Source organism: Clavelina lepadiformis, chromosome 6, assembly GCF_947623445.1.
Source record: "Clavelina lepadiformis chromosome 6, kaClaLepa1.1, whole genome shotgun sequence".
Classification (NCBI taxonomy): Eukaryota; Metazoa; Chordata; class Ascidiacea; order Aplousobranchia; family Clavelinidae; genus Clavelina; species Clavelina lepadiformis.
The window spans coordinates 14,679,192-14,698,356 of record NC_135245.1 but is presented as its reverse complement, the minus strand read 5'-3'; the positions used below and the strand labels follow the sequence as shown (position 1 = coordinate 14,698,356).

General features: G+C 37.9%; 3 protein-coding genes across 11 annotated transcripts in view; 1 reads left to right on the top strand and 2 right to left on the bottom strand.

The window, feature by feature from the left end:
• The window catches only part of LOC143461625 (nesprin-1-like), a 129,110-nt gene that overhangs the window by 61,608 nt on the left and 48,337 nt on the right, over nucleotides 1–19,165 (top strand). For all 8 annotated transcript variants that reach the window (XM_076959403.1, XM_076959401.1, XM_076959402.1 and 5 more), the window contains 16 exons: nucleotides 13,096–13,208; nucleotides 13,448–13,672; nucleotides 13,931–14,128; nucleotides 14,476–14,596; nucleotides 15,399–15,495; nucleotides 15,572–15,792; nucleotides 15,992–16,134; nucleotides 16,490–16,696; nucleotides 16,767–16,917; nucleotides 17,027–17,173; nucleotides 17,346–17,511; nucleotides 17,681–17,826; nucleotides 17,991–18,164; nucleotides 18,281–18,445; nucleotides 18,623–18,778; nucleotides 18,926–19,083. In XM_076959403.1, coding sequence (XP_076815518.1) covers nucleotides 13,096–13,208; nucleotides 13,448–13,672; nucleotides 13,931–14,128; nucleotides 14,476–14,596; nucleotides 15,399–15,495; nucleotides 15,572–15,792; nucleotides 15,992–16,134; nucleotides 16,490–16,696; nucleotides 16,767–16,917; nucleotides 17,027–17,173; nucleotides 17,346–17,511; nucleotides 17,681–17,826; nucleotides 17,991–18,164; nucleotides 18,281–18,445; nucleotides 18,623–18,778; nucleotides 18,926–19,083 — 2,588 coding nt within the window. The remainder of the gene's footprint in view (nucleotides 1–13,095; nucleotides 13,209–13,447; nucleotides 13,673–13,930; nucleotides 14,129–14,475; nucleotides 14,597–15,398; nucleotides 15,496–15,571; nucleotides 15,793–15,991; nucleotides 16,135–16,489; nucleotides 16,697–16,766; nucleotides 16,918–17,026; nucleotides 17,174–17,345; nucleotides 17,512–17,680; nucleotides 17,827–17,990; nucleotides 18,165–18,280; nucleotides 18,446–18,622; nucleotides 18,779–18,925; nucleotides 19,084–19,165) is intronic.
• Nucleotides 1,887–4,003, bottom strand: LOC143461630 (uncharacterized). Of its 2 annotated transcripts, XM_076959413.1 has the most exons (6): nucleotides 3,878–4,003; nucleotides 3,677–3,771; nucleotides 3,298–3,528; nucleotides 2,809–3,201; nucleotides 2,604–2,724; nucleotides 1,887–2,456 (listed from the first exon to the last, which is right to left on the bottom strand). In XM_076959413.1, the coding sequence occupies exons 2-6, from the start codon at nucleotides 3,717–3,719 to the stop codon at nucleotides 2,162–2,164; spliced, it is 1,083 nt and encodes a 360-aa protein (XP_076815528.1). In that variant the 5' UTR covers nucleotides 3,720–3,771; nucleotides 3,878–4,003; the 3' UTR covers nucleotides 1,887–2,161. The 2 variants fall into 2 exon arrangements, with proteins under 2 accessions (XP_076815528.1, XP_076815529.1); XM_076959414.1 differs by lacking the exon at nucleotides 3,677–3,771 and having other exon boundaries at nucleotides 3,878–4,001.
• LOC143461627 (uncharacterized) lies at nucleotides 5,828–9,878 on the bottom strand. The gene is made up of 7 exons (XM_076959408.1): nucleotides 9,657–9,878; nucleotides 8,237–8,413; nucleotides 7,032–8,075; nucleotides 6,890–6,955; nucleotides 6,689–6,812; nucleotides 6,495–6,597; nucleotides 5,828–6,401 (listed from the first exon to the last, which is right to left on the bottom strand). Exons 1-7 carry the CDS (start codon nucleotides 9,736–9,738, stop codon nucleotides 6,270–6,272), a joined length of 1,728 nt encoding a protein of 575 aa, XP_076815523.1. The 5' UTR covers nucleotides 9,739–9,878; the 3' UTR covers nucleotides 5,828–6,269.

The window sequence follows — 19,165 nt, the reverse complement described above, 5'->3', positions numbered from 1 at the left end:
TTTCAATAAAAGGAAACAATTTTCAATCAATATGGTCTATTTTTATGACAAATGTGGAGTTATCATATTTTGCAAAAAGTTCAAAAGTGCAGGCAGCAGGTATGTTTACGGAACTCATTGACAATCAACTATTCTTCGATGAGTTTGCAATTATACCGTGAACTTAGATTGAACTTATGGCAAGTATGACGTTATGTAATAGCGCATTAAATATCAGAAATTTAATTAAAATGATACAACTTGGAAGACAATGGAAACAGTGTCTTCCAAGTTCCACATTAAACTAAAAGCTTAGCACTTTACGGTCGATTTTGTTACAATTTTTTATTCAATGGTTTTGTGGTTACAATTACTTTAGTAGCACTATTTTTTTCTTGTACGCGTTACTTACAGTATTTCAAAGGATGTGCAACTTCCTTAAACTGAGCACACTGTAGTTTATTTAACAACTTAAAGTATTTAACTTGTGCCTATGTAACACTACCCAACTCCCACGCTCCCATCGTAGAGTTACTTAACATGTTTTACTCTGTAACAATCGCTTGTTAACAACCCGCGTATACTTAACATATTTTGTATACTGGCGAGCGCTTAACCGGCTTACTACACTGCCAGCGACAGGACCTATACAGTACTTAGTGAACGATGAACCAATTTTGCACAAATGGTTTGTGGATTGTGGTCACTCAGCAAACAATAAATTAAGTGGTATGTGAAATGCGGTCCAGTGCCACCAAAGTTACAATGACTGGAATACTGTGTCTACTGATGCGGGATACTGGCTTGATGAACACAACTACGTTGTCAGTTAGCTTCCAAATACGAAATTATTGTTATTATAGCGTTGTAACTTTCCTCCGTATAAGTATTCCACAGTTTCTTCGCTTGACAGCCACCCACCACCACAGCGCAAGACTCCAAACCTCCTAAACATCAATGTGAAAGTCGTGCGCTCTCGAGAGTTCGAGAAGAGCGGAGTTTTGTGTCGTTCGTCTTAATGCCACTGTGTCCTTGCAAGTCGCTTCGGATATTGTATGTGCAATCTCAAGCCTAAGAAATATACCTCACATTGTAACCGGATCCATATCATTACTGTTCTAACTCGCCTCGCCATCTGTCCAGTGCTGTGCGTTAATACAATTATTGAAGACCAACATTGTCACACTTTAATGGTTAGGTATCTATCTCAATAGCATGGTTGCTTTTTGTTCTGTATGCGTAGCTCCGCCATTGACTTCAAATATTCCATGTGCTCGGAGAACCTTTTTCTGAAATCTTCTGCCTGCATTACAGTTTTAACTTCTGCCACTACAGCAATGAGCATCTAAATATAAGAACCACATTCGCTTTGTTTTGTACACCCTTAGCTTCTTGTGAAAGTTGCCAGTTGCGACTTTTTGAACCTTTACTTGAACAAAGAATGAAATGTTGATGTAGAAGTGAAAGACACCTGTGTGGACCTTCTGCGGGTTTCGCGTGTTTTCAGCAATTTTATCGCATTTGCGAACCAGCTGTTTGCCGCTTTGCATATTTTGTGCGGCATAAATCGTATCATACAGATCAAGGCCATGCAACGTCATCACTTCGTTGTCAGTAGCCTTATTGTTTCGAGTGGGAAATTTAAGTAGCAGCTTACAAATAAATTGTCCAATACCGAATCTCTATTGATTACTGTTAAGCCTGTGCCTTTTTAATGCTGAAACGTAGACAGCATCCTAATTGGTAGTAATACAAGGCCGCCACACAACGACAACATATTATTTACTTATTAGCCCCATGGTGTCAAGTATGCCGTTAACAAAGTAAAGCTGATTGCCAACGCTTTAAGACTAAGTGATTTGACGTAGTAGCAGCAGCAGTGCGAAGCCCGTATGTAGGTTGAAAACCAATTCAGGTAAATTTATTAAACAAAAAGCCTCTCATATATAAATATAAAATGACATATGTTAAACAGATTACAATCAATATATCGATCATAATCTCACTGTACAGTATGTACAAAATGTTAAATTATTTTTCTTATGAATGAAGTCTTACTCTGTTCTTAAGTTTTAAAATGTGCTCAATTGCTTTATTTTTTGAATGTTGAAATGTGCCGAATTTGAGTGTCATCTACTCCAATGGACATGATTTTGTGTTTATGCTGCTGCGTACAAACGGGTCAGTCTGTTCCATTTTCGTCGAATTGTCGGTAAAGGACGTTGCTGATCATTTCTCCACTATATGGCGTGTCACGTGCGGTAGCGTAAGTCGTTTGTTGGTCATTGGTCGAAGGATGGTGCGCCACAGCGTATATCGGATCAGTTTGTTGAGTCGCTAGCTCGTACTCGTTGTTACTGACTGGTTCCATTTCATATTCGTTGCTATTTCTCTCCATTTCGTATGTATTGCTTGTTGATGGTTCCGCATCCACAGTTGCTGCAATTTCAGTGTCAGAACTATATCTCGACTGGCATCTGTTTTTCAACGTGAAAAGTTCAATACATGTTAGACTGTGGTAATTTCTACAGGTCATTGAACGTATCTCTTGTGTGTTGTTATTTTGCTGATATGTTGTGTCATTTTCAAACGATATTTTCGTTTAGCTATCGAAATATACTCACATAAATTTTTGGACAAGAACGGCGATTATAAGATTACTGATCACCAGTAAGATCCCAAGAACGATGGTGATTGTCAACCACGTTTCCGTTGATATTTTGCTGGATCGCGGCATTGGGGAAACTGAAGAAAAGCACATAACGGGTTACGCATAAAACGTCTATGAAACTACCGTGATCTAAGCCGTTGTGCATCTGTATTATGTACTTGTTTTTGGAGTTGTGTCTTCCGAGGTAGGTAGAGGATACTTCGTTGTGATGTTGGTAACAACGACACTTGTTGTCTTTAAGTTCTTAACAAATGCAGCTTTCGAGGACGTCTGGTGCAATGTTGAGTATTGAGGTTGTTCGCTTGTTGCCGCTGCTGTGCTTGTTTCTTTTATTGTAGTTGCGTTTGCGGTTGTGCTACCTTTGCATTTTAACACGGTGAAAGTTATAAAAACGTCAAAGGTGCATCCATGTGAGGTTATTTTAGGTGGCCATGTAGCAATCTTCTGAATTTCCTTTTGACACACATTTGACCTGTCAGTGATAACGCAATCTCCACTTTGGCTACTTGTGTAAAGACCACACCAATTTTTTTTGGCCCCTAAGCGAGTTCCTGCAGAAATTTAAACCTTCTAAACTTCAATAAAACTATCCTCAGCAGCATCGTACAGACGTGGTATTTCATTTTTTAGTTTAGGTTTTGGCATACCTCCTGGTTCATATATATTGTCCCGTCTATCGTAACTGTTACCGATGTAAATTTCAATTTGAACCACGTCGTTTTCAGTTATATCCAACAAATTTGGAGAGAAATTGCAATCTCTGCATTGTTGGATCACAGGAATTACAAAGAGTTTATCAATCGAGTAGAGAAAATGTAGCGTTGATTCATCTGTTGCAAACGCTGTCCCACAAGACTGGCTTCCTGCTTGCTGTATTCCTACAAAGAATCAATGAAAACTTTTAACCATTTTGTGGTACTTTTCTGATTTTTTTTAGTCGTCAAGGCTGTAATTCTAACGGATTTTCATCATAGTCTAATAAGTTAACGTGAATGTTTTGAAACCGTTAAACTATCCAGTACCAACCTATCAACATTACAACCAACGCTACAAGACCCAGAGCAGTCATTTCTGTCGGTCGAATGGTATTAACTTCAATGGTAAATGTTTTATGCTCTAAGCTATGAAATATAAATAAAGTTAACCTTCAGTTTGCCAAAGTACATCCTGTTTTTTATTTTACTATAAAATTTGGTTAACACTGTTCAGACAACATCATGCTCTAACCTGTCATAGTTGTTCGCTACATCAATGTTTGTTGCATGGCAGTTCTACCGTTCTCGTATATTTTGATGATGATTAATATCTATTTAGATAAGGAATAAAAGTATATAGAAGTTACACACGTCATACACGTTTCCATATTGTTTTTCCTAAAGTCGACATAAACTATGCGGAGTGGCTTGGATTTTATATACTGTAACATCGCGTACGATCATATTAGCTTATCTCAACAATGATAGATTCGCATTATGGTTGGAAGGTCCTTTATATATCACTTAATATGTCGCTTGAACTAAATTCTAACTAGGTGAGATATTTGACCCAACATTGCTAGTCCTGGCGCCGATTGAGCTTGCCGATTAATTATAATTTTCGAATCGCAGGTATGAACGATGCGTTTTGCTTAATTAATTTATTGCGTTCTTTTGGGTTATTTCAAGAACTGCATGCAGTTTTGGGATTATTTGATTGTTTTAGTAAACACTGAGAAGCAATCGCCAGCCGTAGCAGCAAATCGTCTTCTTTTATAGCAAACATTAACATTGATAGACCGTTGTTAATAATATCACTAAGTACGCATACTTGTCGAATGCTGTATTAATATTACGTCATTACGATAGTTAAAATCAAACCCAATTACAATGACGTTGCAAAAAAACGCTAATAAACGATGTCGCATTTTTTTACCTTACAAAATTGGTAAACTCAACTTGCAGGATGAAATACCTTCAAACTCACATGTTTTAAACAAAGGCACTTTGGTATAAAGGGGTTTTATCGAAGTTTGGGTGATATAGACAGTTAATCGGTGCTTTTTCAAATCGATATTCTGGACTTGACAAACGGGCATGTATTAATGAGTCGCAGTCGAAAAAAGTTACTGTTTGTCATCTGCATTCACTCAGAAATTCATGGATCAGGTGTTTTTTGTAGCAGTTATCGGAAAGTGATTAGTCTGCTTTTGTTTCTGAATGCGCATAAACTCGTTTGCCCCAATCCTTTCCCCGTGACTATGGAATTGTTAACTACAGGGCCGCGAGTGTACAAATTTATGAAGCTAACTTCAAATTACTTTTATAAAAATTTATCTATATAAAAACCGCGGTATGTTTGTGTTATTTAGTTAATTTATTTCCCCTATAGCTAGTAGTTTTGCGAGTTACAAATTTTTGCAAATATGACAGCAAGTCACACTTTAAGTTGCTTGAAGTTTTGGGGTTAGACTTCCCAATTTTCGAAGTATCGTCGTGTATAACTTCAGCGAATTTTTCGACCTTAATTTGTTTACAAAACCTACAGTTTTAATCTTAGCATTTCTCAGCACATTACTTTCAATCCACTTCTCCATTGGTCAACGTCATTCCGTATTTAATTGCCTATCAAATTATTCATAAGTAATGTTCTAGTCTACACTACTATAATTGAAAACCTTCGAATCTCACATATTTGCAAGGTCCCGAAAATTAAAGTACGAATTATCGAAGCTAAAAGATTTATACAATAGTTATTGACTTAGTCACTACTTGATTTAAAAACTTTACAGTCGTACTACATTATGTTGTTGTTTCTAAATATATCATTATCTTGCTGTTTCTATATATACAACAAAGTCCCAGTTATGTACCTTTCGCCTCGTCCACTATTCAAGCCAATAGCGGACTTTCCTGTGCAGTGAATGTTTTAATGTGTGGTTCAAAAATATTTTGCTATGCCCTGTTCGTCATCACAAAGCCTGCTGGTAACAGGCGAAATTGTTGAGTAAATGTTGGGGTAAAAAGTTGCTTGAAATTATAAAAACACAAATAATTAAATATGAAGGTGCTGCTGTACACTCAATTGTGATTCTCTACCAGACTTCTTTCAGCCAAATTAAACTAAACAATGGCTGCTGGTAAATGTTTGTAAAACTTTAACTCCCATTGAGGTTTTTCTGAGAAATTTTAGAACTGCACATATTTTAACTTGGTCTATATTTGCTGATAAGACGACAAGTCCGGTATGACTATTTGTAACGAAAAAGTGAGCGAAGGAAACGAAAGAACTTCAAAGAAAACAATTCAACTTTCATGCTGCGAGCAATTCAAATGTATGATCATCATTAATCACAATCGAACACATTGAACAAAACAAAACGAATTTATCCGTTAGTGACGGAGCTGGTAAACACATTTAACATCATCATCTTAAATAATGCGTTTAAGGAGGTCATAAGATTCAAGCACAGTAGCCTACTAACACAGTGTCCGCCGATCGAATTTCGAGTTGTGCGGCAGTTGCATAAATATTAAATATATGAGTGGGAACGCACAGCAATGATGCGCGATGTTGTTTACAAGTAACGCAAGCGAAGCTCTGCGCTTGCATCTCTAAAACACCATTCGGTACTATCTAGTTCTCAGCTGTTCACCACATCAGCATGGCTTCCAAATCCCGAGTCGCTACTCGACGTACAATGTGCAGTCGGTGTTGTCTTGTTCGCGTCGGGTTTATTCTGGAGAAGTGATTCTTCTTCGGGAATTTGGTTTTCCTGAATTAGAAAATAACAGAATGCACATATCAGATCAAATAAATTATTGTGTATATCAAATGTATCAGAAATACTCTCTACAGAAAATGATACCTTTGTGGAGACATTTTTTGACGAGTCTACCATAGGAATGGCAACGTCCTTATTTACGCCATTATCTGTTCTATGACCCCTGTGTTTGCTCACACGGGTTCGCCTGTCGTAAACGAAATAACATTTTGATAAAGTTTGCATAGAAATTATGGAATCTTTGTAGGAACAGTTCGTGCTCAGTTTGTCTGACTTGCCTTAATCGTATTAGTCCAAGTAGAAGGCCGACGAGCAGCAACAGCAAACTGACGACTATGATTATGATTATAAGCGCATATTTTCCATTCTTATTCGGAGCATTTGTCACTTCTAGTGTTGAGGCTGCCGAGTAATAGAGAGCTTTATTAAACTGCTGGGTCAATGAAGTCATTCAATGCTATTTTGTGGTAAATAAAAACCTTCAGTATTGTTGCTGTTGCCTTGTTCCTTTCTGTTCATAGCAGGGACTTCCTCGACTGATCGATCTAAAGAGATTGTCAAAATAATGTTAAAAAGCCTTTCAGAAAAGTTACCACTTACAATATGAATGTAATTGCTCACCGTCTGCAGAATCGATGGACATCCTGGCATTTTCACCAACCGTTGACATTTTTCCGTTGGGTTGTAGAGGAGTAACGTCTTCTTTAACTGTTTTCTTGGTTGTAGTGCCAAATTTCGTTCTGACTTTCATCGACAAGGTTGAAGATGCTTTTGATTCATATGACTTGGAGTTGGGTAAAGCTACATCATTCTTAGATTTTACAGCCGATTGAGATGTGATAGTTGATCCAGAGAATTGTTTAGATATCTTCGTTTCAGCTGAAACCACGCTGGTTGTTGTTGAATGCTTGACAATTTTTGTTACAAGATTAAGGACCTCTGTAGGACTGCTTGCTGCCGAAATGGAAGGTTTTGCTGATTTTAAAGGCGCACTTGTTGTTGTTGTAGTTGAAGGTGCACTAGTTGTTGTTGTAGTTGAAGGTGCACTAGTTGTTGTTGTAGTTGAAGGTGCACTAGTTGTTGTTGTAGTTGAAGGTGCACTAGTTGTTGTTGTAGTTGAAGGTGCACTTGTTGTTGTAGTTGAAGGTGAACTTGTTGTTGTCGTAGTTGAAGGTGCACTTGTTGTTGTCGTAGTTGAAGGTGCACTTGTTGTTGTCGTAGTTGAAGGGGCACTTGTTGTTGTCGTAGTTGAAGGTGCACTAGTTGTTGTCGTAGTTGAAGGAGCACTAGTTGTTGTTGTAGTTGAAGGTGCACTTGTTGTTGTTGTAGTCGAAGGTGCACTTGTTGTTGTTGTAGTTGAAGTCGCACTAGTTGTTGTTGTAGTTGAAGGTGCACTTGTTGTTGTCGTAGTTGAAGTCGCACTTGTAGTAGTAATGACAGGATTTGTCGTTGAAGTTGTAGGAGTGGTCTTAGGTCCACCTTCTGGACACGATGGAACGCATTTACCCCAATCCACGCCTTCACCCTTACCTTGGTAATCGTCAACTGTAGGGCACCATGTGTAATCGCTGAAGTAACTGCTGTAAGCTAGACATGTTGTGTGGTTGACACCCTTGTAAACGAATGGAAAGCGGCATTGGTGTCCTTCCTTTGTACATCTTACTTCTGTAAAAATATTGGTTAAATACCATGATATCCTACAGACATTAGTTTACGTGTGGCAGTTTCGTAGACTTCTGGGTTCAAATCTGTGTGGAAGCGCCGCACAAATTTCTTGACGTCGTCTACGTTTCAAGCCATCATTTTCAACTTGTCTCATAACATACCTTTAGATTCTGGGCATTTCTCAACACAACGATCCCAGTCGAATCCTTTTTTGTTCAGAGTGATTCTATCTCTAATTTTGCACCAAGGACCTCCCGTGGCACTGACACAAGAATAATGCTCAATGCCGTCTGATATATAAGGAAAAACGCATTCAAATTCCAATTGTGTGCATGTCCCTGGAAAGCAATTTTGAAACGATATTACAATTTAAACAAATCGAGTTTTCAGAAGTAGGGAAATAAGTATTTGTTTGTGGAAAACCCATACCAACTGGAATTGTTTATAAATTATTCATGAATGGATCGCGCCATACTCACGCCACTGGTATTACGTCATACTTGTAAAAAAGTAATGTGATATGAACTTCTTCGCCAGCCAACCGGTTAACGCAACCAGTTTGGAGGTCGTAACTTTCCCTTTTTCTGTGGCGTAGTTTCGTTGACGCAAGGCGGGCACAGCTCAATTACGCATTCTTCCATATTAAGCGCAAAGTTACTCAACAGCCAATTACGTTGCTGAATTGGTTATTTTTTTAAGTTACTACCCGATTATTAAAGATACCGCCCTGGTTACTTCATATTTAACATTCATTGGCCACAACTAAAAACGAAAACTTCTATCTTATACTACACATTCAAAAAATATGAGAAAACATATTTACTTTACAAAGTTTCGATTAATACAGGATCCACATTAAAGTTAGTGATACGGTTCAGCTTTTTAGAATAACTGCGATGTATTAGCGATAGTCATAGTAACAAAAACTATACTTTCGCTTAATAGCATCATCAATATTTGTTTAACAAACAAAAGCATTTATAAACATTGTTTACTGTACATATACTGTAAAACGTACATAGCTGGATGGAGGCTTATGTATATTACTATACACATACATACAACTGGTGCGATTATGGTACATGCGGTGGTACATTCTACGAATGTACTGTAAAACAAAACAATTATACATATGGCCGTGTTCGTTCACTGATGTTTATTGTGTATTGAACAGGTCAAAAATCAACAATGCTGTGGCGGCTGCGCTTCATATGGCTTTTAATATTTTTGTTACGTGTGATGTGTTTACTACAATGCCACAAGGCGAAACGTTTTTTCTGGGCTATGAAACATCTGCTCGATTATTAACTACTTAGTTTAGTTCCTCTTTCCACGGTCACTAGTAAACCACTCATGGGAAAACAAAAACATAAGTGGTGCGCAGTTTTAAAGCACATAAAATGATATTCATAAAGTGATGATATATACTGTATATATATAACTGGTAGTTTTTGAAGGCTTGCGTTTTCAATACCCGCCATAAGTAAAGTAACTGAAACGAGAAACCTATACCAGCGATGCAAGGAAGAATATGCGACATCTGGCCCGTTACTGTTTAGGGACCTGCGGATTTTCACTTACTGTTTGCCACTTCTGTGATTCCTGGTGATAACAGACATATCCATACAGTAAAGGCTAATGCATCTGGTCTAAAAATCTTCATTATTGCCAGGCTGTAGGTCAGAGTTAATCCTTGAAATTGCTTGCTGGTAACAGTCAACACCTTACAAACAAGAAACCTAGCCCACGTGTCCAACAGTTGCTCACCCGCTGGCTAATCACCTGAAGTACAGTTTTGGAAGGTTTTACGTATTGTTACGTCATTATTTCTTCTTTAAAATAACAAAGGTTTCAACGAAATTTAAAACGTTCATGCCTGTTGTCTGAGGTTAATATTATACAGTAGTTATGGGTGTGTAGTACCCGCATCCGCACACCATATTTTCCAACTGGTAGTAAAAAAAGTTCGACCACTCGCGTATCAGTATTACTAGATACATGTTATCTGATACTGTATACCGAAATTTTTTACGCTTTTGGCTGGGTTACAACGAACAAGATTTGCTCGTGAGAACAACTACCACGTAAGCTTTCCTTATCTGCTTCTTGTAACTTACTGATATCAGTTCCACATTAAACTCAAAGCTTAGCACTTTACGGTCGATTTTGTTACAATTTTTTTTACGAAGCTTTTGTGGTTACAATCACTTTAGTAGCAATGTTTTTTCTTGTACGCGTTACTAACAGTATTTCAAAGGATGTGCAACTTCCTTAAACTGAGCACACTTTAGTTTATTTAACAACTTAAAGTGTTTAACTTGTGCCTATGTAACACTACCCAACTCCCACGCTCCCATCGTAGAGTTGCTTAACATGTTTTACTCTGAGACAATCGCTTGTTAACCCGCGTATACTTAACATATTTTGTATACTGGCGAGCGCTTCACTGCCAGCAACAGGACCTATACATACAGTACTTAGTGTTTCTGAGCAATAATAATCGCGTCTCTGTTTCCAACTACTTTTGTACTGCCAGGTTTTGATACTTTAGCTGGTGAATCCTAACTACTACAACTAAGACGCTTATTGTAAACGTCCTTCCTAAACTAAACACGCCTCAATTTGAAACGAGGAGCAGTCAATGGGCTCAATAGGTTACTATGGGTCACGGAATGCCGGTGTCATTGTCCTCTAAATTTTAGAGTCTAAAAGAATATAAAAAGAGAAGGGTTTTTACGTTGAAATCGACCGACACGCACGCGCAGACTTCTTTTTAGCGAGCGACGAACTTATTAGCGAACGTAGGTATACGTTATATCATGGACAGGCTAAATCAATTTATTGTTTGCCGTATTGAATTAAACGTGAACGTACGTTTTTGTTTGAAATGCTTTGTAATAGTTCCCACAGCGCTTTCTAATTTGTCATGCTGTATTGTATTAACAATACAAGAGTGTATTTTTCATTTAAGAATGAACACTCAAGTGTTTGTTGCAATACAACATTTGCGGAGCGCAAGACGAAGATTTTGATCGATCGGCAGCGGCATGTCATTAAACGTAATCAATCAACCAGACAAACGTGCAATATGCTTCCTGTTGTTTTATCCAATTCCATCCGCCGATGCTACTGCAACTAGCTTGTGCCTTAGTTAATTTTAAGACAAGAGCAAAGACAATTTCCTGTGCCTATGGTAGACATCAGATATTTACTACAGTCTATCAGTCCTTGGCAAAGATGAATGACACTCTGCTTTCATTTTCTCTTTGCTCAATATTTCGCACAGCTAAGTGACGTTGTTGTGAAGGAACACCGTGAACACACTATTGTTAGGCTAACGTAACCTTGCCTGTCTGCCCACTGGTTTTAAAAAAGCGTAACTATCTATGCTGCGGGCCGCTTTGATAACTACGCCAGGTGTCCTGGTAACTATCTGTATTGGTTATTGCCACATCTTCTAAACACAACTGTAAGCACGATTCGATGCAGATTTTTTCTAGCTCATTTAAGGCCATTTCATTTATTTTCATATGTCAGCTAATTTAGGTACTGTAGATTGTTTGCCCGTGACTGTACCACATCTAAGTATTGTGGTGTAGCGGGAATGTACTTACATGATATGTGGATTAATTGTATGGTTAAAGTATTTGAAAACTGAGATTAGTTATGTGATTGTCATCATCACTACAATAGATATCTTACCCTTTATGATACATTATCTTTAATGGACTTTGCTCAAACGTTATCTACAATGCCTGTGGAGTATCGAACCAAATATCCTTGATACAAGGTCATATAGATAATATTTTGGAAACGTTGCGTTGTTGGAACTCTTTTAGTCGTTCTTCAGGAATTTTTGTTCTAGTTGGTTTTAATATGGTACCGCCACAGTGCTTTCACTCGACGTGGAAAAGTGTTGATCGCATCAAATGGTTCGAGATTTGTATGGAATTGCTTATGTTTATGTTACCGTTTTCAGTACTTTGTCAGCTACGTCTGAGGTGTACTGTGCTAACCTACACATATGTTCACTGGTGTCGTCACAAAACCATTTTTGTTACGATTTGTCGAACCATCATTGGGTTACTTTAGGTCGCATTTAATAATGCATCGGCACATCGTATCATTTCCTTCCGTATGCCTCGAAATACCTTTATGCAGAACAGCTTGTATTAACATACAGGCAATAGAGATCCTCTGTCAACACTGCACAGTTTTGCTATATTTAAATTATATTCTAGTGTGGTTGTGAACCCGATAAATACGCTTGGAATAAAGATTTTTGGTTTTTGTGTCAGCGGTGTATGCACGTTTAACAAAGGCATTATTGTATACTTAGATGAAACTAATTTCCTTAAAAACCACAGCCTGCAGTTGTGTTAGTTTCTTTGAGGTGTGTGAATTCAAAAATTACGTAAGCCGAATGCGTGTTGCGTCAAACATTCCAAACTGGTCACGAAAGTAAAACATGTGATATTAACTGTACGCGGGACTTTCCGCCGGTGCACTATGGTTTAACGAAATTTCGTCCAAGAACAAGGTCGACTGGGTTTAATTACTTGGGAAAACGCGCTGCACAATCACGTCATTTGTGGACGTGATTGTGCACTTCGATACATCCTTCGAGGAATTTTATGCTCTGCGGTTATTCATAAATATACCTTGTTCGGTCTGTTGTCAGTTGTTTATTCGTTCCTACTCTTTTTCGTCTGGTACACTAATTGGTACCATGGTACCAATTACTAGTTGCTGTTGTTTTCATCAATTCATATATTTATGCCGTCAAGTTCAACTTTATACGTCCTCTTAAATATTGACTTTTCCATAAACAACAGATACAATTGACGCCAAAAGGCGTTCCTTTGGAATAGAATATTCTTCTATAATAATCTATACGTAATCTATTTTTGAATTTTTAAGTAGTGTATGTTAGTGTTTTGTAAACAGTTTCTGTCTTTGAAGGTTTCGTTTTTTTTTAAATACGACAAATCCAATACAGGAGCTTACTTTTTTGTTACAGGAGCAACGAGATGAAATTGAAGCTCACCAGGATGACTACCGATCCCTTGCATCCCACCTGGAAGATCTGCGGACAATGTGCGATGCCAAGGAGAGGAAAACACTGATATCAAGGTGGTTAATGTGCACAAATAGTTGAGCATTGTGTTATGAGGGACACTTGCTATAAAAAAATATGGGTTCTGGGGCAGTTTCATAGTTGATCTCAGATGCCATCGGTTTTTTTGTTGATGTTTGTGTTTTTACTGTACTGCGCATTAAAATACATCACATTTTGTCACTTTTACACTGCACCAGTTCTGTCTGAAATGCTTAATTTTGACAAAAAGAATGAAACTTTTAATGCTTCATAGATACACGGAATGTACGAAGTTCCTTGGCAGAGTTTGTGAAGTTGTGTCAGCTAGGGAAGAGGCATTGGACAAGTTATCTGTTTTTCATCAAAGCGCCCAGGCTTTGCATGCTACGCTTGAACGACTCGAAGAGAAGGTCAAAGGTGCTGTCATGTCATCGGAGGAGTTGATAAAATGGCAAAAAGAATCGCAGGAACTGGATCGGCTTAAAATGGAATGTTCCCGGTATTGATGCTCTCTATATAACTAGGACAAAATAAATACATTTTTAGTACGGCATAATTCAGTTTAACAATGATAGTTTAATACAAAATAATGTAGAATGAAAGTTCTACTCGAAGGCGCTATAGGTTAGATCTTTTCATAATAACCCTTTACAAATTAGAAAAGCAGTCCGTCGTGTCAACGTCGTTTCATATATCCACGCTGTATAGTGCTTATGTTATGATAATGGTGTGACTGACTTTTATGTGCATTTCCCAGGCTCGGCATTGGATTAGATCCTATCCTGCAACAAGCACAGCTTACCACACTTGACGGCGCCCTTGCACGACAGAGGACAACAGTAAAAGGTTATTTGAATCGCTTATTGGCAAGGTGCGACATGATTCAAAGTGAGGTCGCCATAAAACAAGAACATTTCGATGAAGTTGACAGCATTTGGCAAGGATTTCTCGACAGGTAGATTTATCCTTGTACCGGAGTAATTGTTATGTTACATAATACAAGTTAGAATAAATTATCATTTCACCTAACCTTGAAATTTTTGAAAAATAAAAATTGCAATTCTGGATGGGAACACAAATTTAAGTATTGTTTATAAGATAAATGCGTTTTGTGCACTCAAGGCATAGTAATAGACGATCATTTCAATATTTCAAATGTTGGATATTTTATCAATTCGCCATGTTAGCGTGTTCATAATAAAAGATGTCACCAAAAGATCTCTTCTGCTTTGTTGCAACTTATAAAGTAGACTTTTGGACCGAGGGCTTCTCAATTTTGTTAAAATGTGATATTTTTTTTAGGAAAGAAAAGTTGTTGAAAGCCGTTGAAGACCTTGAAGAAAGAGCTGAAATTGACATTGGCATTGACATCATCTCACACGATAAACTCCAAGAATTTATAAAGCTGTATGATCGATTAAAGGTTCGTATAATTTGTTTTCCACAGTTTTCATTTTCTGCTGTCGCTATGGTAATAGATATGTTGCACCATTTAAGCTCATAAAAAACATTTATGAAATGATTCTGTTCTTTGGCGTGTTGTCTTTACTGACAACATAATCGTGTGCTGAACTAATCATTTGCGCTGTTGTATTTATGTAAGCACTCGCAATGACTCAAATAACTGTTCTACGTTACGTTACAGCATTCAAAATAGATGCAGTTTGCCGTTTAGGGCTACCTTGTTTCCTGCACGATATTTTTAACGCATTTTTCATATGCATAACCTACATGGTTTTAAAACAGAGGTCGGGAACCTATGGCTCGCGAGCCAGATGTGGCTCTTTTGATGACGGCATCTGGCTCGTAGATAAATCTAAGCTGGCATTTCTTAGCACGATTGTTACGAATAAAACCTTTTCTGTAATCTTCGATAACGTAACAACCAACCAATTCAGTAAATTCAGACATTTACCGTTGTCTAATATTGTTGGTTTTGCTTAAAAATGCAAACGTTTAGTTGCATTAAGTGTTGAAAAATATAATATGACTCTTAAGGAAATACAATTAAAAATATGTAGCTTTCATGGCTCCCTTAGCCAAAAAGGTTCCCGACCCCTGTTTTAAAAGTAGCATTTTTGTTGTTGCATTGATTTGCATGACGTAATAATTATGAATGTCATTTTGAACAACATGCCGTTTATTATAAAGACAACTGGCAGGTTTAGGTAAACATCTGTTTCATTTGCTTAAACGTTAAAACAGTGTACTTACTCTTTTTACAGGAAGAACTTGAACAGAAGAAATACGAGCTAACAGGTTTGCAAAGCAAGGGAAAGCATTTGGCCGAGGTTGATCCTTCACAAGAAAGCATTGCGAAAGGTAGGTTCATTTCTTGATATAATTACATCTCCTCGAAGTTGTGTTTTGATTGTAGCATTTACTTTCATTTCCGCAGAGCATTTGAAGTTGGTTGAAATGACTTGGGAAGACACGAAAGGGTTGATTGACGAACGCCACAGCCAATTAACAAAGCTTGCTACCTTGTTGCGGGACTATCAGCAGACCGACGCCGAAGTTCAACGCATACTGGCACATTCGGAGAATCTGGCGTCTGCTGCGGAAGCACCACGCCATTTCAGTGCAGAAGAAGTGAAACGCCACCTGACCAAATTAGAGGTATCGGTAGTGAATAATGATTTTAATGGACTGGACATACATATAGTCTTGTTTATATCGCTTCAACCGCGCATTTCCGGTCAGTTTTGAATATTGTGTAACCGCTGTTTTTGTTTGAGGTTTTTATTTTCTCAAGCTGAAATTATTACTTTTTTTTGCTTTTGACGTCCGACTCCAAATTTCACAATTTCTCAATCAGGCGTTGAAGAAGGAATTGGACGAGAAACAACCGCTGATGGATGAATTGACTTACAAAGGCAAGTTAGTTGCGGCTGAAGCTAAGAAACAGCTCGTATCAGACGCCACTTACATCAACACCCACCTCGAAGAAATGGTGGACAGGTAAAATTTTGATGACAAAGTTTCAATTGCTTCAATAGTTCAGTTGATCTCCTTACGTGGTATTCCACAGTAGCAGTATGGAAATAGAATTGTTGGTTGGAACAACTTTATAAAAGAAACTATCTCAAAGAGGGTAGGACTGCAAAGTAATATTGTGCTTACATACGGGAATAAAAATATATAAAGTATGCGAAAAGTCTGTACAGACAACTCGGAAGTAAAAATTATAATCACCTGATTCTTCTGTTTCGGCTGAATTCTGACTTGAGACGTTTTGAGGTCGACTTTATTTCGTCATAACTCATACAGTGTGATATATGAATGAAGACTTTATTGTTGTATCTTTTTATTTAAGATACCTGGATGTTGGAGATAAGACAGAAGAAGTGCTTGAGAGTCTGAAGAGACAACTTGCTCTCTGGAATGAGCTTGCTCACGCAGATGAGTATCTGGAGGAATGGTTTAACTCCTCCATCAATGACCTCAATGCCTCTGTTTCCAGTCTGGAAGATTCTGTTGGTCTTCAAGGGAAATTAAAGGAAGTCCACGGAGAAATAGAAAAGTCAGTCAAGAAACGCATTGAGAAACGCGTATTTTGCTTCATAATAATCATTATTTTCACTTACCAAAAGGCACCAAAAGAACTATGAGGAGCTACAGAAAAAAGTCCAAGAGATGCACACGATGCGACGACGGAGTTTGGTCGGAGAGATGGATGAACTTGCTCAGGTCAATGATAATATGAAGGGAAAATTGGAACGTGCTACCGCTGCGTATAAACAGGTAACGAAGTGCTGTATAGATAGAATGTACACTTCATACATAGCTTTCTAAAAATCTACTTCTTGTTTGTTCACTTCGATCTAAAAGTCGTCATACAATTTATATTTAGGCGCAATTGAAACTGGAAGATTTCACAACACAAAAGTCGATGTTGCTGAAATACGTGATGGAACTTCAGGATTGGTTAGATCACAAAGCACAAGCATTGAATGCTATGCAGAGAAGCCCTAAGCCCGAACACTTGAAAAAGTCGAGGGTAAGAGCCACATATTCCTTCCTCAGTTAAAAGATCGTTAAGTTATAAAAGTAATTAATTCATCTTAAAAAACAACCAGCAGCTGACGTATACATTGCACAAAGTATGCAGATGACGGCTAGTTACTTTAGATTTTAGGGAAAAACGTCTAAGTTTATCAACTACTCTTCAGGATATTCACGCTGAACTTTTATCTCAACGCGACAACGTTGAGTCGACCAAAGAGCACTTGAACAATTTGTGCAGGAAATATCAGACTTCGGAGCTCACTTCGGTCCAAGATAAAGTTTCAAACTTAGCCACCAAATATGATGAAATTTTTAAACTTGCCACGAAAGGTAGTTTACAAAACGACCCATTTATTTTGAGATTTTAAATCTTGTTTGAAAAAATTGTTTAAAGATAGGTTTAAGAAGTTTTTTTTTCAATGCCTGCTTTCCATGTTATAAATTTTTTTTATTTGTTTTAATTATTTTACTTGATGTTATTTCTTTATCTTGCGTTCAGTTGTTGATAACCTTGAGAGCTCACTGGACGATGACCTCAACAACTCAGTAAAAGATTTTTACTCCTGGTTCCGTTCAGCAAAAGAAGTCCTTGGAGCTTGCTCCGATACATCAGGAGATGTTCCAGCTCTTGAGGAAAAAATGGAGGTGACTTTAAACTTCATGTTTCTGATTAGCTGTTAACTTCTAACTTTGGCTCGATTATTTGATTCATTGTTAGTTTACTGACTATATCGAGGTGTACAGTATAATACCATAAAGGATTTAGTTACCAGAGCGATTTTGCTGAATGATCATTATTTCTGCCTCAGAAACTTCAAAACTTTGTGGCCAAAATTGACGATGGTCAAAATCGGGTCGATCAAGCAATAGCGGCGGGGGAAGCTTGTTCTTCCGCCCAGCTTCCTCGGGCGAGTGGCGATGCAGTTGAACAGCAACTTCAAGGCATCAAAGACGATTGGCACATGTTCCTCGATCAACTACAGGTTACTTGTTTGACCAAAAGTTTATGAACGTTTTAACCGAGTGGTTATTGATTAATACTTGGTTCCTTCTTCATTGCCGTAAAGTTCTGAGCTGTTATTTTCGATTATGTTTATAGAATCTCCGCAGCAACCTGGAGGAATCTCTCGCAGTTCTGAGATCGCTGGAGGACAATCGAAAGGAGCTTGCCCGCTCTCTAAAGGTCATTGAAAGGTCTCTCCAGGAGGAAGAAGAACCTCGTGACACTCTGGACGAAAAAACAAAACAGCATGAAACTTTAAAGGTTGATGCATTTAAAGATATATTAAATGTCTATATTGTGTGCCAATTGCTAATTTACAATATAGTGCAAGATCTCAATCGAATTTGAAGTTTTTTGAAAGTTGATGTTGTGATTGCCGTCAGGTCTTTTTCGGTCAAACGTGCGCCTATATCCACCGCAATATTTATTACTTCACAGAATATCAATGCCGAACTGTCCAGCAAAGGCAACCAAGTTGAAACCTTGCTCCAACAAGCTTATGACGTAATGGATGGGGATTCTTCTCAAAGTGGAAGTGCTCGAAAAGCCCATCAGCTTATATCAATGTACCATGGACTGTGCAAGAAAGCCAAGGTGCATTAGATTGATATAATGACATAAAATCAGAACCAGAGTTCAAAACAGTTATCTAACACGTAATATTTGTTAAGAAAAATACTTATACCAACGCAAATTTGAGGATGTACAATCGTCGACAATTAATTTGATTGTTGTAATTAGGAGCGGCTACGCACTTGCGAACAAAACATGAACGACCATCAGCAGTTTGATGAAGCAATGGCAAGAAGCAAGGCTTGGATGCAAAACGCCTTGAATAAATTGGAAGATTGCATGAACGCCAGCATGCAGGCTGCCGACCAAAGTGACCTTGAACTCAGGTAAAAAGCTATTATCACGCCAAAGTCTAAAAACATTGCTTTACGTTAGATACAGTATTTATTTTCATTCTACCTGAATCTT